Genomic DNA, 22,075 nt, shown 5'->3' on the forward strand with positions numbered 1-22,075 from the left:
AAGAGAATAGAATATAAATCAATATATAATTATGTAATCCTTGGAATGAATTGTTGAGGCTTGGTTGACTGTCTTACATTGATTTTTGAGTGCAAACCAAAGCTAATAGAAACATAATCCTTGAGGACTCCAATCCAGTATTTTCCTAATAGAGTTGAGCTGTTTACAAGTGAAGGTGCCAATTGCTGATATTCATCAGGAGCATTTTCCTTCATCCTCAAGAATTGATAGGTGTAACACTTGACTGCTGCATGGGCAGTTAGAAGGCGAACTTTAATCTGTTACGCACACAGTCTAGGTTAGATACTGAGGACACTACCTGACATCTAAGTATGCGCCAGTTTAGGAGAACTAAAATACCTTGCAAACAACCCAGTCAGCAAAAGATGGATAAAATAGGCCCTCGATATCACCTAACGGGCGTGATATCAGAGAAAACAAACGATTAAGAGCCACTCTGTCCCCACCAATTATGCTACTTGTCATAACCTGTTTTTTTTAAGCATAGATGCTTATAAATGACAGTGTATAATAAATACATGTAGTGTGATTAGGAGGGACACTAATAATAGCAAAACAAGAATTTCATTTTTGTTCTGATACAAACCCTAGTAGCAAGTTCTAGTCCAGCCTCCAAAAGAAGTGGGTCAGAAGCAGTATTTACGGCCGTTCTAACAGCAGAAACAAGTTGGGCCTGCACATCAAAACAAATATAGTCTGCATCAGAAATATTTGATCCATGAAATGTTTAAACAGTACCTATACAGCTAGGCATTATCAGTAATACATGCACCCCACCAACCCCGACTGGGACCAAGCCGACTGCTACGTCCGTCGATGACTCCGTCCTCGACCTCACCATGGAGGGAGACGACCAGACTGCTCGGGCTCTTTGGGTCGCCATTGAAGGCCTCTTCTGCGCGAACAAAGAGTCTCGCACCATCTTCCTCAACCATGAATTCCACTCCATGCTGCAATGTGATGCCTCCGTCTCGGATTTCTGCCAGTGTACGAAATCCACGGCCAACCAGCTCCGCGACATCGGCCACAGCGTCTCCGACTCGCAGTTGGTCCTCAACCTTCTGCATGGCATCAAACACCCCCCCCCCCCCCCCGGGACAGGCCCATGACACTCTAGGGCTCCAGGAACTCTGGCTTGCAAATGAAGACAAGGGCACCACCAGCACTGCCCTGCTCGCCTCCACCAGATCTTCCTCCTCTTCATCCTGCTCTGGCCAGGGCAGGTGCACATCGAGATCGACATCCACTTCGTCCGCGAAAAGGTCTCCTTGGGGCAAGTTCAAGTCTTACATGTCCCATCCTCACACCAGTTCGCGGACATCATGCCGAAAGGCCTAACTGTATAGTTGTTCACTGACTTTAGGTCCAATCTTTGCGTCCGAGACTCTCCCGCTACGACTGCAGGCGGGCATTAGATATAGCTATAATTGTGTTGTAATTGCGCTTTCCATGTCTAGGATTATTCCTTTCCATGTATACACAAGCCCATTGGCTATATAATAGAAATGTCACCCCACCACATTTGGTGTGTGGTGTTGTACAAATCCCGCTCTCTACACCAGGCTACTTTTTTCTCCTAATCACGCGGATATGTAATCACACGCCAAGGAATCTATCGTGGACTCTTTTGTTCAGCGCACCTACCAGCAACAGAGGCACAACAAGAAGCCAGTGACAGCTATGTAGTATGATAGGATAGATTGAGTTGGCTAGCAGCAGGGTTGTTAGCATCATTATGGTCATTGTTATCTTTGGTTGTTAGCATTGCTTGCTAGGCCCAGCATTATAAGTCGTAGACTTTTGAGTTCAGTAAGCAAGAATTGAGTCCCAGGAGCTCACAGCCTCCTCGGATTATAATGTAGGATTAATCATGCCATTGTTAGCCGCAATTCCAGATTAATAAAATCCCAATTCCCTGCCATATCAGCATCATATTTCTTTTTCTTAAAAGGAATTAAGATCTGAGAATCACCTGAAATTGTTCCAACAAGATATGCCCAGGAAATTCGGGATCCACTGCCATGGCAAACTATTAAAAAAATAGATAGTCACGATGTTATTTATAACAGAAGATATAAGAACTCGCAGCCAAAGAAATCATAATCCATAGCACTAGTTAAAAAAAAATCATAAGACACTTTGTTATGATTTGGCAGATATGCTAAGCCAGTCTGAAAAAAAATTCATGGCTATCGAGAAAAGAAAACAAAGCAACAAATACAGTCAATGGGGCAACTATCAACGGTATAAGATCAATGGCACGGCCGCATATGAGCATGCAAACAGGCAAAAAACAACTTTAAACAACTTAACGATTAAGAACTCATAACTCATGGTCTGAATTAGTATTCAATAGCATTCCCGCTTGTAAAGAAACCTGAATTTCCATGGTCTACAGGATGCAAATATTCTTTTTCTCGAATATGCAGGAGTTGTGTATCATTGCATTAAGAAGAAGAATAACACCAAATACAACACACTCGAAACACATACACACACACCAAACACACACACATAGACCCTCCTCTTACTCCACAATGTATTTGTACAAGCATAATAATATAAAATTTATAGTATTTTTCATGATGCAATCTACTCATCATTTTCATATAAGCAATATAAATACTCTTAAAGATAAATTTTAGTTAAATAAACAGTAGAAGATTTTCTTTCGGGTTTCATCTCTAGCCTACCCCAACTGGCTTGGGAAAAAAAGGCTATGTTGTTGTTGTTGTAAACAGTAGAAGATTTTCTGCTCATAGTATACCTAAAGTACAAATCAGTTGAAACTATGTGATGAAACGTTAGCATGATCACGACGCATAGGTAGTTGATCAGATAATCTCATAAGTATGTATTTGGTTTCCTCAACACGATGAACATGTAAGTTGAATAGTAGATTTCTCTATTCATCACCTGTGCTTAATCAGGAGGCTAAATTGCAGAACAACGAAATAATGAACCTCATCAAACCATTTACTACACGTTCGTCTCATTTTAAATGTCAATAAGAATGCTTTGTTGACAAGATATGTAGGCGATTAGTTATTTAAGCCCTGATGCAAATTTCTGATGTTTGCCTTGAACAAGAAGCGTAACTGATTAAACATCACAGCACAAACTAGAATATGTATTTATCTCCAGGCCATAATATCAAAATAGCTGGTGTACCTTGTCCATAATCAAACACAAAAGCTTGACACCTATCGATTGCATTCCTTCAAATTGTCCAGTACTTATCTGCGACCCAAAGGCAGTTGTCAGCTAAATGTTTAGTAAATTTGAACAAAATGTTCCCCGAATAGTTTTACATTCACAATGTAAAATCTGATTTATGTCTAAACCTGGTATGAAAGTGAGACCAGCTCTTGTAGCTTAAGCACTAGCCAATCATTTGACAGATGAGTCCCTTTAGCTATTGCGCTCCTTGCCAACAAGAGGTCAAAATGAGCTGGTTCTGCTCCAACTGCAATTGGTACATGGCTAACACATCTGTTTTCACACAATAGGAAATCATAAAATAAAAGTGAAAAAAAGGGCATCTTCAGGACAAATTGAACTTGGTTGAAGCAACAAAAAAATTAATAGATTATAAACAAAAATAGTAAACATACTCTGCCGCAAAAACTCTGGTGCGATATCTGAGGTGCTTATTCCTTTGAGGAAACTGGCTGGATATAGAAGCAGCCCGGTGGACTTGCTCCTGCTTTGAGCTGGAAATCATGTTGTCTTCATCTTCTCCATAGTATACATCATTCTCAGGTGTACTATCAGGGGGATTATGTCCAGAACTGGATAGAACTTCACCTGTGTTTCTTGTAATTGATGTAGCAAGAACCTGAGTGCCATAAAAAAAGGACATCAGTTTACTAACTCCAAGCCCATAATACTATAGGCCCATATGGCCCATGAGGTTATCTATATACTGCTATCTCCACTAATGGAGATCTTATCTTCTCAAATCCCCATGGTTAGTGACATGGGATCAGAGCAAGGATTAGGGTTAGGGTTAGACTAATCTAATCCCCACAAGATCCATTATTTTTTCCCCTCCATCTTGGATTTTTTTTCTGCAGCAGCCACCTGCTTGCAGCTAGTGACACTGCAAAGCAAAATTTCCACTGCGCTAATTATGTATTGATATAACGAAAGAACTAGCAAAACTATGATTATTGTGTAAACTAGGGGCCTGTTTGGGAAAGCTTCTACCGGCTTCGGCTTCACCTGTTTTGCGCAAATTGAGGTATAGCGTGAAGCCGTTTTGTAAACCGAGGTAAAAATGAACTAGAAGCCAGGTGAAGCTACTTTTTTTGGATTCACCGGCTTTGGTTTCACCGGTAGAAGTATGTACTGATCAGTATGTCGTCGAACTGTCAGCCAACAAATTTACAAAGCAAAGTATGTACTAAGCATACCATATTTCGTAGAACTGCCAGCCAACGCGAGGGACGTAGTGGACATGATGTATATAATAAGCGAATAATAGTTGCACGAACCAACGCTGCTATTCTGCACAGTTGAACATTTAGTGATTAGCATTTCATAATTCATAACTTTTCAAAAAGTAAATTCAGCTGGACAATTAAATCAAATTTAAATACTCCTGTTCCAAAAATGCAGGAGGTCTTAGTTTTGTCCTATGTCAAATTTCTCTAACTTTGACCGAGTTTATTAAAAAATGCACCAACATCCACAACACCAAATTATTTTCCTTAAATCCACCATATAATATGTCTTGATAGTGCATTTATTTGGTATTTTAGATGTTGATATATTTTCCTATAAACTTTGGTCAAAGTTAGAGAAGTTTGACTTCAGATAAAACTAAAAAATTCTTACATTTTAGAACTGAAGGATAGTAGATATGCAGTGAAAAACATGTTAAACAGGATATAGACTATCAAATATGCAAAGGAACAAAAAGAGGTCCTCCAAAATAATGATGTAATACAAGTATACAACTCTTAACCAAAAGTGTGTCCGCAAGTCAGTCACATACAACTATTGTCTATTGACAAGTGGCACAATACCAATGGTTCAATGGAACTACAGATGGGATCTGATGTCCCATGACGGTACATTTCTGGATGTCACACACAGCGCCACAGTTTAGGAAAAACAAATTATGACAGCAGTTAATGTCTAATGAATCATAGCAGAGTAATATATCTGAGAAACAGCAAGACAATATTGCAGGTTTGCCATAAGGCATCTAAATGTAAATATAACATTGCAAATAACAATTAATGCTAAGTGGGCACCTGTAAACAACAAGCACTAGAAGAACTGAATACCATTGTTCACCATTAGGCTAATAATATAATTTCACTGATCACAAACATAAGTCCTTATAGGTTTGTCCAAAGAACTTCTATCTAACTATCAATATCCAAAATTTATATAGATTGATAATACAAGATTGGCATTACTAGAATACTAGATTCATTACGAAAAATACCATCATTATATATAACTATTTTCATTTATAATAATATATTTTATAGACATTGCTAGTCAAAGTATCACAACAGAGACCGTGTAGATATCTGAATGGATTTATAATGGAGTATATATCATATATGCAAATAAAATAACATACTCAGAATCTGTCTCTTCATCAAGCATACTGAACAGATTCTCTTCAATGTTCTCGTCGATCATTGCAGCCTGGTAGAGAAGATTCAGCTTTAAATAAGACAACCAACTTGTTGCATGAAAATCTTCCAAATCAGAAAAATATAGTCAAGTAAAGCATTTAAATGGGGATATATTCGATGAAAATGGGCTAAATGTTGGAAACTTTGAAATTTGTTTGCAAACACTGGTTTGATTTCTTGCAAATGGTGTTCACAAATGTTGCAGGGACTAAAGGCTGCAGCAACCATCGCAATATCCAGTCTTCGCATCATCTGCAATCATTGTTTGCAAAGAATCAAGCCAATCTTTGCAACAAAATTTCAAGTTTCCAAAAGTTAGACCCTTTTCACCGGATGTCTGCAACTTTAAGAATGATCATGCAATTAGATTTAAAAAAAATGAAAAGAATTCAAGTCTTTTTCAATATAAGCAATATAGACTAATAGATACATTTACTGCCATCCGAAACATGATAACTTTATGGCAGAAGAAAATTGTCTATAACTTTTACACTTCACACCCTATTGAACTAGTGGGCATTATTGAAAATAGAATTTCAGGAGATGAAACAGGCATTCCACTAAGCTTGACTTTGTACAAGTTAGCAGCTTGAGAATATGCCGACTAATAGAAATAACTGCTAGGCATTTGAAACTCTAAAATAAAGCATCTCAACTTCAAGGCCTTACCGGATCCCTTTCAATCAGGTGACGCAGTGTAGACACTGCTAAGTACCTAAGGCTTGGCTGAAAAAAAAAATGCTACTATGAGAGGGGAAATGTTAATAAGAAAGCAAATAACAGCAGCAGCATCTACCTGTCTTGAGTAAAGAGTTGGGATAAGACCTTGAACATGGGCGTGAACAGGAACAGCTTGAGGAGCAAAAAGAACAAGCTGTTGAGCAAATCTAACTGATCTGCACGTTTCATTAGCTTTCATGTCAAATATTAAAGAAAATGCATTCAAAATTACTTACTAATTTGGCATATTCCCAACAAGCTGCTTGGTAAATAAAAAAGGCAAGTTGTTTATGCTGAATACATACTCTAAGAGTGTAGCCATTTCATTTGAGGAACTTATCTCCACAATGACAGACTGAAATTGGGAAAAAAACATAAGTTACATGAACTAGCTTCTTTAGAGATGAAAAGGAGAAAAATAGTTGAAGGACAGGAGTTCATGTCTATGAACCACGAAAAAAAACAGTCCACTATTAAATGCAGGTCATGTTAGCCTTGAATATGTGGCTGAAGAATAAGAAAAATAGTAAACATTTACCTTACCTAATACACACTATATATGGTCCTGAAAACTACACCCACTCCATGACAGAATGGCTATTCAGTTATATATGTATATGAAAGCTAGAAGGCTAAACATCCAGTAATCAAGTAATTGATAGAATGTATAGTTGTGTGCGTATATTTGAGGCCCATATTGGGCGTGTAGGCCCATATTGGGTGGCCCATGTCGGGCATGTACACCTTCTTGTATTGCAAGCCACATTTGCTATATAATGAGAGGTCACCCCCCCCCCCCCCCCGCATAGGGTGTGCGGTGTTTCCCTATTCCCTCTACCTTTCTACATGGTATCAAGAGAAGGCAACGATCGGCCTTCCGCTTCCGCTCCCCCCCCCTGCGCTAGGGTTCCCCCCTTGCGCCCCACCTCTCTGCCCAAGGGCGCCGCCTCCTGGCGCCGCCCCTCTCCCTTCTCTGCGCCCTACCCTAGGGCGCAGCCCTCCCCTCCCTGCGCGCCCTACCCTAGCGCGCCACTCCCTCCCTCGCGCCGCGATCCCCTCGCGTCGTGCCCACCAGCAGGCCGCCGCCCCTGGATCAATCTGATCCAGAGCCGCCGCCATGAGCTCCTCCTCCTCCTCCGGCGCCGCCAGATCGGACGACTTCGCTCCTGTGCTCCCTACCGCACCAACACAGGCCATCGTCGTCCACCCCTACACTACCGTCAATGTCAAGGCTCACGTTCCCAGGACCCTATACATGAAGAGCGGCAACTACTCCAAGTGGGCGTCGTTCTTCACGGCGTTGTGCGGCAAGTTCAGCCTCCGCCGCCACATCGACGGCACCGCAGCGCAGCCCAACAACCATGATTGGGACGTCACGGAGTGCTGCGTGCGCAGCTGGATCTTCGGCACCGTCGACGACTCCGTCCTCGACCCCGCCATCACCGACAAGAACCAGACCGCGCGCCAACTCTAGGTCGCGATCGAGGCCTTGTTCCGCACCAACACGGCCTCCCGCGCCGTCTTCTTGCTCGAGGAGTTCCACACCCTCAAGCAGGGCGACTCCACCATCGACGAGTACTGCCAGCGCCTCAAGTCGAAGGTTGCTGCCCTTCAATAGGTCGGCAACCCCATCACCGACTCCCAGCTCGTCCTCAGCCTTCTGTGCGGCCTCAACTCTCGTTTCGACTCCACCGCCGATGACATCGCCAACGCCACGGTTCTTCCGTCCTTCACGCGTGCCCACGAGCTGCTCTCCCTCAAAGAGCTGAGCCTCGCCAACGACGCGAAGAACACGGCGGCCACTGCCCTCGTCGCCTCCACCACCGCCTGCTGTACCAGCCCCTATTGCCGCTCCTCCTTCGCGGGGGTCGCTACGGGCGGTAGCAGCTAGGGCGGGGACAACGGAGGCAGCGGCGCGCCCAAGCAGAAGGGCGGCAAGGGTCGCCGATCTGGTGGCCAAGGAGGCAAGGGCACCGGCGGCCCGCAGACCGGCGTCATGCAGGGCGCCCCGCAGGGGGGACAGTACCGTCCGATGGGACCCTGGGTCTGCTTCAACCCGTACGCCCCCCAGGGTCCCACGGGTCAGTAGGCCGGCGGCTCCTGGCAAGGCGGCCAGGGCGGGTGGTCCAGCGGCCACGGCGGGTGGTCCAGCGGCCACGGCGGGTGGCAGGGCGGGCGCACGCCCGGCCTCCTTGGCGCCAACCCCCAGGCGCACACCGTGTTCGCCCCGGCGCAAGTCTCCACCCCTCAGATGTGGGATCAGGCCGGCCTCATTGCCGCCCTGAACCAGATGGCGCTCCAGAACTCCAACTCCTGGGTCATGGACTCTGGCAAGACCTCCCACATGCACTCGTCGGATGGTATACTTCTTTCCCGCCACCCCCCCCCCCTCCCATCCTTTCATCACCGTGGGCAATGGTCAGACCATCCTGGTTTCCAGTCATGGCAGCTCATACCTACCCACCCACGCGTCAAATTTTTCTCTTCATAATGTTCTTGTTGTCCCCTCTCTAGTGCGCAACTTTCAGTTCGCCAGTTCACCAAAGACAACAATTGCACTATTGAATTTGACGCCCTTGGTTTTTCTGTTAAGGATATCCCGACCAGTCGCGTGATTCTTCGCTGCAATAGCTCCGACAGCCTGTACACCGTCCCCGCCAGCCCTGCAGCTCCACACGCCAGCCTCGCCATCTCCACCAGTCTCTGCCTCTCTGGCATCAGCGTCTTGGTCATCCTGGGGTCGCCACCATAGAGTTGCTTAGAAATAATGCTTCCATCCAGTGTAATAAATCTAGGCATACTCTTTGTCATTCATGTCAACTTGGCAAGCATGTGCGTCTGCCGTTTAGTACCTCTAGTTCTATCAGCACTATGCCTTTCGAACTAGTTCACTGTGATGTCTGGACCTCTCCTGTAGCGAGTATTTCGGGTGCTCAGTATTACCTCGTCATTCTTGATGATTTTACTCATTTTTGCTGGAATTTTCCTCTTGTTCACAAGTCCGAGGTTGCTGGTCATCTAAACAACTTCTGCAGCTTTGCCCAGACACAGTTCGGCCTTCCCGTTAGAGCTGTTCAGGCTGATAACGGCACTGAGTTTGTTAACAATGCTCTCGCCGCCTTCTTTGCATCCCGAGGCATTCACCTACGTCTCTCGTGCCCTTACACCTCCCAGCAGAATGGTAAAGCCGAGCGCGTTCTTCGAACCCTCAACAATAGCATTCGCACCCTGCTCATTCATGCTGGCATGACGCCCAAGTATTGGGCCGAGGCCCTCGCTACGGCGACCTACCTCCTAAACCGGCGCCCCTCCTCTGGTGTTCAGAACAGTGTTCCCTATGAGCTGCTACACCGCCAACCACCCGACTACGCTCATCTTCGCGTTTTCGGCTGTCTGTGCTATCCCAACATGACTACCACTGCCAAACACAAGCTTGCTCCTCGTTCCACAGCTTGTGTCTTCCTCGGTTATCCCTCCTCCCACAAGGGGTACCGCTGTCTCGACCTCACTACTCGGCGGATCATCATCTCTCGCCATGTTGTGTTCGACGAGACTTGTTTTCCGTTTAGTGCTGACCCATCCAGTGCGCCTCCAAGCTCTCTGGATTTTCTTCTTTCAGGTCACGCCGCGCCAGTGCCTCGCACTGCAGCAGCGGCCCCTACTGCGGTCGCTCTGTCGCTTGTCGACGTCGAGCAGCCGCGCCCCCGTGCTCACCTGGAGGAGCTCTTCGAGGACCCTGCTGTCCTCCAGGTTGGGCCGGTTGTCGGCCACGTGCTGGCCGCAGCTCCGGCCGGCCCTCCCCCAGCTCCGGTCGCCCCTCCTCCACTCCGGGTGTACACTCGGCGTCGAGCACCGAGGGTTCCTGCAGATGCACCGGCACCTGCGCCCGCTACTGCTGGTCCAGCAGCTGCGCCACCAGCACCTGCGCCTGCTGCTGCCGGTCCAGCAGCTGCGCCTCCTGTGGCGGCCCCTCCACCGCCGCCTCCTCCGCCGCCTCCACCGCCGCCTTCAGTCAGCCGGCCTGTGACGCGGTCTCAGACAGGCTCCCTGCGGCCTGTTGAGCGCTACGGCTTCCCTCCACCACCACCGCCTCCGGCTCCTACGGCTCAGATGGCCTTCGCCGCCACTACCATCTCCCCGATCCCGGGGAACTACAGGACTGCCCTGGCGGATCCACAGTGGCGGGCTGCCATGGCTGAGGAGTATCAGGCGCTCGTCGACAATGACACTTGGCGGCTCGTTCCCAAGCCTCCTGGTGCCAATATTGTGACGGACAAGTGGATTTATAAACATAAATACCACTCCGACGGCACACTTGCCCGTCACAAGGCTCGCTGGGTTGTTCGCGGCTTCACCCAGCGACACGGCGTCGACTACGGCAAGACGTTCAGCCCCGTCGTCAAGCCTGCCACGATCCAGGTCGTCCTCAGCATCGCTACTTCACGACACTGGCCGATACATCGTCTACAGTCAGCAGCCTCCTGGCTTCGTCGACCCTGCTCATCCTGACCATGTTTGTTTGCTGCAGCACTCTCTTAATGGTCTGAAGCAGGCTCCGCGGGCGTGGTACCAGCGTTTTACTACCTACCTTCGCCACCTGGGTTTCGTCGCCTCCGCCACCGACACCTCCCTCTTTGTTCTTCAAGAGGGAGGTGCCACCGCCTACTTGCTGGTGTACGTCGACGACATCATCCTCATGGCTTCTTCGTCGGACTTGCTCCGGCGAATCACAGCTCGCCTTCACTCCGAGTTCGCCATGACGGACCTCGGAGAGCTGCACCACTTCCTTGGGATCTCCGTCACGCACTCCTCCGACGGGCTGTTCCTCAGCCAGCGCCAATACGCGCTGGATCTTCTCCAGCGGGCAGGCATGGCCGAGTGTCACTCGACGTCAACACCTGTTGACACTCGCGCCAAGCTCTCGGCTACCGAGAGCCCTCCTGTCGCCGACCCCTCTGAGTACCGGAGCCTCGCCGGCGCTCTCCAGTACCTGACCCTGACGCGTCCGGATCTCGCATATGCAGTACAGCAAGTCTGTCTGTTCATGCATGACCCCCGGGAGCCTCACCTTGCGCTGATCAAGCGCATCCTTTGCTATGTGAAGGGCTCCCTGTCAGCCGGCCTCCACATCGGCACTGGGCCGGTTGACAAGCTGGTCGCCTACTCCGACGCCGACTGGGCAGGCTGCCCCGACTCCCGCCGCTCTACATCAGGCTTCTGCGTCTTCCTTGGAGACAGCTTGGTGTCTTGGTTGTCCAAGCGACAAATCACGGTGTCCCGGTCCAGTGCGGAGGCCGAGTACCGGGCTGTTGCTCATGTGGTCGCCGAGTATTGCTGGTTGCGCCAACTCCTTCAGGAACTTCATGTCCCGCTGAAGGTGGCTACCGTGGTCTACTGCGACAACGTCAGCGCCGTCTACATGACTGCCAACCTGGTCCACCACCGCCGTACCAAGCACATTGAGATCGACATCCACTTCGTTCGCAAGAAGGTGGCTCTCGGCGAAGTTCGTGTTCTTCATGTGCCGTCACAATATCAGTTCACTGATATCATGACGAAGGGGCTTCCTGTGCAACTATTTCAGGATTTTCGGTCCAGCCTTTGCATCCGGAATCCTGATGCTTCGACTGAGGGCGGGTGATAGAATGTATAGCTGTGTGCGTATACTTGAGGCCCATATTGGGCGTGTAGGCCCATATTGGGCGGCCCATGTCGGGCATGTACACCTTCTTGTATTGCAAGCCACATTGGCTATATAATGAGAGGTCCCCCCCCCCCCGCATAGGGTGCGCGGTGTTTCCCTATTCCCTCTACCTTTCTACAGTAATGATAAAGGATTCTTTGGAAAAGTAGGTTGGATTCTTTTCTTCTGGAATGGGATTACAGTAAAATAGTCTAACCTTGCAGCGTGAAAAGAATGTGCTACCAGGAGCAAGCTCTGGACCAAGAACTGCAACTATTGCATTAATAAGATGGCCAATTCCCTGTCTAAGATCCACGTATCCATTTTCTTCCAAGAGAAGAATCTCCATAACAAGGAAAAGTGTCCCCTGTGTAGCAAGATATCAAAACATACATTACAAATTTGCAATCAACAGTACAATCAAGCTTGTGCAACCAAATAAGAAAAAAAGCGGTGCCAAGAATATATTCCAAAATAATGATGTTTCCAGTCTATCTGCTGGCAAAACAACAAAAGATGTGTGCCTCCTTTAGTTTCATGTGAGGATGCCTACAGGTTAAGTATCTATGGTGTCGCCCACTCCCCCTTAGTAAAATAGAGTAAAGCATAAATTCATAGGAATTTAAGGAAAGATATAATAGGATTATCTGGCTTTTGCATGGTAGTCAGATGGGCAAGTAATTAAGATGGTTATAAGAACAGTACCAGAACCCTCTGTACAGTATATCTGCTATTGTTACCACACATTTATAAATGCCGAGCTCATGCAAAGCACTGTTTGAGAAAATAATGGTTGTAAAACATATTGCTCTCGAAAAACCATTCTACAATCAACCTCCATAATTATTTTAGGGGTACAATACCTGAACTTGGGAGACGTAGGACAAGCCAGCAGCTTCAATGGTCAAAAGAACAGCATGCAGTGACCACAACTGCAGGTTGGAATTCGAGCTTTTACTCAAATTAGAAAGTGAGCTCACAGTTGGGGTAACCAGAGTAGATAATGCCATTCCACCAGCACTGCATCCACAAAAAGTACATCAGTGCAACAACATCAACATATACATACACACAACTACAAGCAGGCACAAAAAAGTCATCAAATTACAAAAATGGTGGAATGAAATATTATTTGTCCATTGAAGAATCAGAATTGCTTTTGCTTCTCCATAAACTCAGTAGCACAGATGAATGGGCACAATACTAAAAGTATGGTCCATTTTGGCCATTCAACTATCGTCAAAGTTTGGTTTCAGTCACGCAACTAGGAAACCAGACATGATTGACCATCCAGCTCCTGAAACCATTCACAATTGTCATCTATCTGTTTTGATGGCCGGTTTCACTGGCATGGACTATACGTGGCATTAGGCCCACACCTGTCCATTTTAATCCCCTTCCATGCCAGTGTCTCTCTCGGGTGAATCAAGCAAGCCGTCGCCGCAGACCCTCCAAGCAATGGTCTTGAGCTCCATGGCATTGGGGCAGAGGGTGGAGCAAGGGCAGCTGATGCCCAGCATTGGGAAGCTGGAGTTGCATTGGGGACTGTGGATCCATGGCTGGCTGGCGGATCCTTGGCCATGGCGGTGGGTCTCATCCCGCTGTAGATGAAGCTCATGGCGTGCGCGGGGATCAGGGCCGCGCTGCACCTGGTCTGGAGGAGCAGGAGATGCACCTGTTGTGGCCGCTCAACCTGCTCGGCTTGGTGGCAGTGGATCAAGGCACGTAGTCTAGGGGGCTCCGGTGAGGTAGTGAGGCGCAAGCAGAGTAGTGTATGCGGGTGCCGCACTACGTGGGGTCACAGGGATTAGTCCACATGTGCGTGTGCACAGGCGAGGTGAGAGCAAGCGTAGAGAGAGAACGCAAAGCAAGAAAAGGAAGAGGATGAGAGCAAAGGTGACAAAGGCGGTAGCCAGGGCCATCCTTGTCTTGCCATCCTTGCTGGAGAGGAAGGATAAGGTCACCTAGGCTGGCCATCAGGCAGGGTGGGGCGAACTGAGAAGCTCCAAGCAGACAATATGGGGAAATATAGGACGGCTGGAGGAGGATGAAGGAATAGGGGCTGACATGTGGGGCCTATGGTATTTTATTTTGTATTTGCTAAATAAGGATGTGTTCTTAATTGTTTTTGCAGACTCAGCCCAACCTTGCTAATGAGGATGGCTGAAGGGTGGACCCTACTGCCACTTGTCGCCCACATCAGCGAAAACCACATTGCAAACCATCTTGATGGTCAAATTTGTCCGGTTTTGACAGTTGGGTTGGATGGTCACTGGTCAGAGATGGCAGGTTTGGAGTTGGATAGGCAAAATCAGACTCGGGTGATAGTTGGATGGCTAAAAATGGACTTTACTCCAAAAGTAACAGCACGTAAGATTTTGATTTTACTTCATATATAAAGAGGCTCAATTTAGAAAGCAAACAAGAAACTTGGGATAAATTTCATCAAGAATGTTAAAAATACTCAGGTCCATTTCCAAGAAAGTAAATTAGTTCTGAGGCCACGTCAACAGTAGTCAGTAGGACATAATGGACAAAGCAATGGAAAATGATGAATGGATTATCAGAGAATGGGCACATTTACACCTGCAGCCCATGGAGATTATTAACTGTTATTTCAGGGAGGTTCAAATTTAACACAACAAAGAGATCTCTTGAGACACCAACAACTTACCTTCGATGGATGCAACCCAGTGAAAATGCAACTGAAGCTGTATAGCTCAGATCTGTTGCGGTTATCAGTTCTCCAAGAAGAGAGCGAGCCTAGCAAATGAAAAATTACTTCCATCACTAGCAAGAAGAATTTGGGAAGCCTATCAGGGGAGAAAAATAAATGTACCATCTCTCCAGATGAGCCATGAGAAATACAAAGTTATTATATTACTATTGATATAAAATAGTGTGTGAATTACATAAGACAAAAATAAAAGATTTGTACATACTTAACAAAATGGAGATGACAAATAAAAAAAATTGGTGCTAGAAAACTGGATTGCAGCCTCAAGAATTTCTACTCTACATAGAACATGACAGAACAACAGAATGGCACTTTTGAGAATCTCCGCTCTATACAATGCACAAGCAGTGGTATAAAATCACACATGCTACAACAATGTAAAGTTTTAAATTTCTTTTGATTGTTGTGCATGTTTAAAGGCCATAGTTTTAAGCACTGAACAACAGCAGAGGTTTAATCGAAGAAAGAACCAGAACATAGTCCAGTCTAGTTTCTATGTTAGACCATCCCTACATATGGACCGCTTTGGGCCAGATTGAACTATCCAGATGCATGTAGAGCTGGTTAAAAGCCGGCATCATCCAACCAGAGGCAATTGCGCATAAGCTGGATATCACACTGGGCTTGTGGACAGGTAGGTAGTATGGCCAAAAAGCTGAAAGGTAGGGGCACATGGAAGTCAAACATGCAACCTCATGCTCAAGTGTCTTGAGCAAAGTTCTGCTTATCATATCAGCCCTAGAATCTTTTAAGTATTGCTGCAAACTTATAGAACATGGGACACTCTGGTCTATCCTTTGAAGCAGTGGTCCAAATAGTAAATTGGCGATTGGAGCGGGAAACAGGCAAATAGGATACAAATTTTATGAAACTTTCCTCAGAATAAAATGGAAACATCAAAATTCTACAACGATAAATAGTTTGTATCATATTAGAGACGTAGATATGTAAGGAAATTTAATATTGACACCCAAAATCTTTTACAACGAATATAAAAAGATAATAAAGTGACAAACCATCCTGGCAGTGAAGATATCATTCCCAACTCGTGCTAACAAACCGAGGCCCTCACATGCTGCTCGCCGCTGTGCTGTAGAAATTTCAGTCTCTCCTAAAATGGCCTGAAGCAGATATGATGTTAAATTTGAAAACAAAAAAGGAGGAAAATTTGAAATTACAAGTTGCCAAATATTGTGTATCACATTACCTTGAATATGGACTGGATCATACTTAATATATCGATTGGCAATGATTGAGCACCACGTAAAGTAAGGAATTCCTGGAGCACAGCATGTACAATATTGGAAACTAAGGAAACAGATGATATTGTAAGAGGGCAGAATACAAATAAATATGATAAATACCTTTAACCCTGACAGTATAGCAACACATGTATTTGTAACGAGACACGTAAACCATGGGTACTTCTTCCCAGACTTCAGGCACTGGTCAAGATTGTTCAAAAGCCCTATCTTGACAGTGTTTTCCTGCCAGTGGATGTGTTAACATAAAAATAGAGAACCATCCAGCAAGGGGAAAATCTTCTAAGAGGAATGTGAGTGGATCCCAGAATTAAGATTGCACCTGACATGCAAGGATGGAACCATAACAGAGAAGCATCTTGTTGACAAGCATTTTGCGAACCGATTCTGGCTTCATATAAGAAAAAAGAACAATATATTATTCAAAATCAGCACCTGACTATTGAAAGTCACATGGATAAGTGGTCAACTACAAGAAGCATAATAGCTATAGACTATACTAAACGACACAATTAATCAAATTCCTAGTTACATCATTATGATTGTGCAAGTTGGAATAATGGCATCTCTATGGGAATGACAATTATTCCTAAGGCTCGCTTGCCATCCTGAGAGAGAATGCTGTTTTCTAACCACCACGCTTCTTTGACATATTACAAGGCTAATACTGTTCTTTTTTCAGAATGGTAGTGTACAACCATTTTGCATATCTGAAGGCGGTTTTGGCGTGCAATTTTCTTAAACATAAAAGGTAAACTGACGGGAACCAGTTCGCGTTAGTTCAGAATTGGCCTGGAGTAAGGGTACCATTTCTCAGCCTACATATAAGAAGACAGCTACCTGAGGAAAGTTGCTGATTTCATCATCCCACACACATGGTAGAAACCCATCAACACCACCATCAAAGGCACGTAATTCATCCTCAAACGAATCCCTTTTAGCCAAAAAGTCCATTAATGTTCAAAAATGCAAAAGAACACAGATTTTGCTAGACGATAATACAAACCAAAACTCGAGAAATACCTTCCAGGTATCCATGGGCCCAGCGAAGCATCTCTCTTATCCAACAAAAACTTCAAGCATGAGCTTTCTTCCCAACCAGAAGGATCACTAGTTCCATCAACCATAATGTAGTAAGATTAAAGTCATGCGAGCAAGCTCCAATGTTATGCATTGAAACAGGAAAAGGACTACCAAAGAGACAATCATAAAGAGATGTCCATCATGCCAAGACTTCGTTGAACTATGTTCAGATGAAAAGTGCATCTGAATATATATAAAAGAAAGCCTCACACGAAGTAACTGAAATTTTCACAACTCAACCTAACTCGATGCAAAAAATTTCCTAGCGCCCTAATCTCAAACTTCTTAGGAGAATAGGCAAAACTGGATCACAAGACCCTTGAAGCATTAAAAATACACTGTCAATAAAGGTCAAATATCTAAATTTGTTGATTCAAACCCCTGCTATCTGTTTTTTTTTAATGGGAAACATGATCCATTAGCCTGCCGACCTGCGGTTGTTCACTATATTTAATAATTTCAGCACACCAAAAAAAAAAGGGCGTACCCAGTGCCGTAGGCTTCCCGCACTGTGCGGGGTCTAGGGAAGGGTTGTCTTTAAGCCCCAAGCCTTACCCACACAAATGCATATTAATTTGTCAAATCCAAATCTAAAGACAACAACAACACAATCAAAGAAGTTTCCAACCTGAACGGACTTGAGCATAGCTGAAGCATCTGCTGGTGCTCGGATTTATACACCACTGGATTGGAAAGAGACTGATATGCCATTAATGTTCTAGTTGTGAATAGGTCCAGTGCAGACTTTACATCAGGCGCTTGTTTCGATTTCAACGAAGATATGAGGGATAGAGCTCTGAATGATATAGGTTCAAACTTAAGCGTCCAGAAGATAAAAATCCGAACAGAAATTTAGCAGGAAATGTTTACGCACCCACCAAGGTAGGCCAGTACAGGATTAAGCAAGATTCCTCCATCAGCAGTTGTGATAATTGGATAAACAAAACTTCTTATGAAGGCAATAAGAGCCTCGATTGCAACTGACAGAACCCTGCAGCAAATATACTAAAAAGTTAGAAACTACCATCAATTTAAAGAAAATTAAAATGGTTTGAATGAGCCCAAATATGATGTTAGACTAGAAATATAGTATGGCATCCAAGATAAAGAAAAAGATATTGCTCATAAAAACATGCAATGTTGCAAACGCAATCCATCCATAGTCGATCAAACTCACATCAGTTCTGATGCCCAATCCTGTATATGCCGAAGGTACGATTCAGGATTTCCAGTAAAAGGACCAGCCCATAGCAAAAGAACATCAAAGACCTGGTCTTCCAGCTCCTGCATGAGGGGCAATGTATAATAGAAAGAGTCATCACTACTAAATATCTACCTGTTTTACATACATTACGAAGTATCTCTAATACCTCTTTGGGCATGGATCCTAGAAGAGAGGCTAAAAGCAACCACCCAGCTTCACGCTCTGCAATAACAGCTGCTGGATTTCGACTGAAACCATTCAGCATTTTTTTGGACAATTCAAGTACTGATTTGGGCAGCCTGCATGATATTCAACATGCAATGGCAGAAATGCATGAGTCACATCATTAAAAGGTAGTTGAAGCATATTTATATATCAGAACAAGGAATTGCTCCATCTCCTGTTTCAAAAGAATGCTAAGCGGAGCAGCACAGCCTCACCTAGCACTAGGCATTCTTTCACCTTGAGTGGTTTAGGGGGGTTGATTTAACTACAAATGGGGGACAAATTGGAGATGTAGATGAACTATGGTCATGCAACTCATGGATACATGACAATATCATGTTTCAATGTCATATTTCCTCTATTTAGCATGGGACTGAAAAGGTACTACCGCCTAGGAACGTGTAGGTGCTAAGCAGAGGCTGACCGCTTGCCTAGCTCCTAGTACTTTCTGAAACATCAGTTCCATTAAAAGAAGAATTCAGTGAACAACAAAATCATTTTTTTCAATCATTCATAGTTTCATACCTAACAGAAAGAGAACCATGGCCTCTACAAGAATCACAAGGTAGGTTGCCAATTGAGTATCAACCACAGAAAGTAAAGCTCAGGAACTTTTTTCTCGAACGCGTGCATCAATATATTAAGAAGAAAGGGGTAAAGAACCCCAAAGTGTTACAGATAAAAGGGGCCTGAATCCGCCCTAGTTACACACCCAAAACTGACTTTCTTTTAGAGACAGAGATCTATGACCGGGAAGCTAGACCAGACACACCTAAGTGACTAGTCGTGCAAAGGAATGTGTAAACTGTAAACTGGAAAACATCAGGCTACTCGTGCTTTGCTGCAGGGAAGTTCCTTATGGCGTCGACAGGCTGATGCAATACTAATGGCACGATTCTGGGGGATATACCATTTGGTCAAACCTGTATTTTCGACTACATGCATTTTTTTGTGTTTGACCGTGGTCCTGCCAAGCTGCCAGCATCATTTTAATGGATTTTCTTTGAATTTCACAAACTCCGGAAATATACTTCCAAGATATCATCAGATTAGATTCCAGCCACATTCAGAATACGAATGTTTAAAATTTATAATCAAGGATAAACAAAGCATGGTGAAATCTACTGAGGTGAACCTCGCAGGATAACCAAGAAGCAACTTCGGCGAGATCGCAACAAGAGCAGCTAGCACAGTAGCCTGTCCGTGTAGTGAGTCGAGCTCAACGTTCAAATTCTTGCCCTGCTATAACAAAATTTATCAGGAGCGTAAAGGTTAAAGCAAAAGTGTATCATGACAAAATTAAGGCAAATACAGCAAGAAGGAACAAATAATTCGTAGGAAAGATTAACCAAAAGCCAACGACAATTTCAGCAAATAAGGACTGAACAATATGTTATATAGCTAGTGCCAATTCATCCACATTGCCAATGAACATTTGCAATGACCTCTGATGTAGTAACTTGAGCAAGACAACAGTACAAGATCCGATCTATCACTTCTGCATGTCCTGCACACACAGCTTTTTCACGCAAATATGCCGGAGAGCTGCATATCATTGCATTATTGGAAGAAAAAATAAAAATATAAGGGTTGTTCAAATCCACTTGCCACCACTACTGTACACAGTCCCAGTCTTCTGCTGTATGGACAGTTTCAGTCTCCTTTGAGGACTGGTGGGATCAGGTGAGCAGGAGGGTGGCTGACCAAGCAAAAAAGGGCCTAAATTCAGTTGTAATCTTGGTGGCTTGGTCTCTCTGGAATCACAGGAATCGTTGTGTTTTTTATATTCTGCAGCCTAGTCTGAATGGGCTCCTCTCTACCATTAGAGATGAACTGGATTTGTGGGAATTGGCTGGGGCTCGAGGAATTACTCATTTCCTCGCCCTGCAGCCTAACAGCCTAACGGCTAGCCTGAGAGGTCTCCTTGGTCATGGGTTGAATTCTTTAAAAGGGTAATATAGTGTGTGTGTGTGTGTGTGTGTGTGGGTGGGTGTGGGTGTGTGGGTGGGTGAGTGTGGGGGGGGGTGGGGGGAGTCCATGAAAAAAACATTGTACTGGTGACTGGGTGCTACACCCTTCTTTTTTCTTAATATATTCATATGCAGCTCTCCTGCGTGTTCGAAAAAAAACATTGTGCACCGATTTCTGTTATTTGGGAGACAACCAAACATGATTGTGAAGCTGCATACGAGATGAGAAGCATAAGCAAGGCCAAAAGGAACCATGTCCCCTCTTTCAAATTTCTCAAGAAAGCAAATAATGCTATAAGAATAGGAATGTTTCTTTTGGTTTTGCCCCTCTGTAATATTAGCCAAGCTCAGCCACTGACTGGAAGTGATTAACTTCAGCCATTTTAAGATCAATGGTTATTTTAATAAATTCTGCAAAATACAGCCGACCATGTTGCACTCTCAATATATCCCCTAATACAAGCTTTAACACAGCAATGATTAAACCTAAGTATAGCACTAGCTAGGCTAGGCATGTCACTGTTGGGAAGTAACACAATACCTTATCAAATGATACAGTCTCTCTAAGAGCATGCAATGTTGTAACACCATACGAAACTAAACCACCTACACATGTAGGATCAACCTCTGCTAAAGCACGCAATGTTAAAGCAGCCTCCACACGGACCTATACAAGGATAAAAGAAGATATCAAGGTCAATCAACAGCTTCATACAACACAGAACGAGAAAAAAACGATAACATGATTAAGAAAAAGAATGTAGCATGGAGTAAGTTTCATGTGTCCTTTCAGGAAATAAAATACTCCCTCCATTCTTATTTACATGCCGCATTAGGTTTGTCTTAAGTCAAACTTGGTTAACTTTGACCAACTCTATAGAAAAATAGAGCAACAACTATACTAACCAACATATGCACAGTCACATATATTCCATGGTGAATTCAATGAAACAAATTTGGTATTGTAAATGTTATTATTTCTATAAATTTGATCAAAGTTAACCAAATTAAATTAGGACAAACCAAATGTGATATCAACATCAGGCTGCACCAAAAGTGACAACCAATGCATCCAACTTTCAAGTCATTAACATGAAATGAATGCAACAGAAAATAATGAAAGACAAAGTAGCATTCCGTTTGCCTCAACATCCACTACACTAAGATTAGATGCATAGCAAGTGTTTCTCTGTAGGAACTGATAAACAAAAGATACCATGAAATGAGCATTAAGAAATTAATGTAAACTTTTTTATCTAAAGGGTGCTAAACTATGGGTTCTCATTTAAGGGAGCAGGGGCTACTAGTAAAGAATTATTTGTATAATCTTCTCATCATCACTGGTTTACCATTTTAAAAATAAAACATATTCAAGATAGATTACAATATGGCAATTAATCAAGTTTTTCCAGAAAGTACTCCATTTTGTATAGTTGACAGTTTACACAAAAAAGTCAGTATGCAAATACTTGTTAAGGCACCCCAAAAGCCCACATCAGTGAAAAATCATTGC

The 22,075-nt window shown here is 44.4% G+C and overlaps 1 protein-coding gene across 10 annotated transcripts in view; it reads right to left on the reverse strand.

The window, feature by feature from the left end:
- LOC120670024 (protein SWEETIE-like) overlaps positions 1-22,075 on the reverse strand; it is a 43,094-nt gene that overhangs the window by 13,878 nt on the left and 7,141 nt on the right. For 8 of the 10 annotated variants that reach the window (XR_005673007.1, XM_039949988.1, XM_039949986.1 and 5 more), the window contains exons 12-38: positions 21,104-21,229; positions 19,728-19,834; positions 18,534-18,666; positions 18,341-18,447; positions 18,038-18,154; positions 17,792-17,959; positions 17,104-17,190; positions 16,921-17,014; positions 16,403-16,471; positions 16,183-16,305; positions 16,026-16,097; positions 15,835-15,939; positions 14,756-14,844; positions 12,945-13,101; positions 12,299-12,448; positions 6,704-6,753; positions 6,475-6,574; positions 6,348-6,404; positions 5,621-5,688; positions 4,437-4,530; positions 3,636-3,859; positions 3,366-3,513; positions 3,193-3,261; positions 1,994-2,050; positions 608-694; positions 361-489; positions 78-278 (exon numbers count right to left, since the gene is read on the reverse strand). Coding sequence is in view for 9 of the 10 variants with exons in the window: in XM_039949988.1 (XP_039805922.1) it covers positions 78-278; positions 361-489; positions 608-694; positions 1,994-2,050; positions 3,193-3,261; positions 3,366-3,513; positions 3,636-3,859; positions 4,437-4,530; positions 5,621-5,688; positions 6,348-6,404; positions 6,475-6,574; positions 6,704-6,753; positions 12,299-12,448; positions 12,945-13,101; positions 14,756-14,844; positions 15,835-15,939; positions 16,026-16,097; positions 16,183-16,305; positions 16,403-16,471; positions 16,921-17,014; positions 17,104-17,190; positions 17,792-17,959; positions 18,038-18,154; positions 18,341-18,447; positions 18,534-18,666; positions 19,728-19,834; positions 21,104-21,229 (2,988 nt within the window). In the remaining variant the exon portion in view is untranslated. The remainder of the gene's footprint in view (positions 1-77; positions 279-360; positions 490-607; positions 695-1,993; positions 2,051-3,192; positions 3,262-3,365; positions 3,514-3,635; positions 3,860-4,436; positions 4,531-5,620; positions 5,689-6,347; positions 6,405-6,474; positions 6,575-6,703; positions 6,754-12,298; positions 12,449-12,944; positions 13,102-14,755; positions 14,845-15,834; positions 15,940-16,025; positions 16,098-16,182; positions 16,306-16,402; positions 16,472-16,920; positions 17,015-17,103; positions 17,191-17,791; positions 17,960-18,037; positions 18,155-18,340; positions 18,448-18,533; positions 18,667-19,727; positions 19,835-21,103; positions 21,230-22,075) is intronic. The other 2 variants (XM_039949987.1, XM_039949982.1) reach the window with 1 other exon arrangement.

The sequence above is a fragment of the Panicum virgatum genome, chromosome 4N (assembly GCF_016808335.1).
Source record: "Panicum virgatum strain AP13 chromosome 4N, P.virgatum_v5, whole genome shotgun sequence".
Classification (NCBI taxonomy): domain Eukaryota; kingdom Viridiplantae; phylum Streptophyta; class Magnoliopsida; order Poales; family Poaceae; genus Panicum; species Panicum virgatum.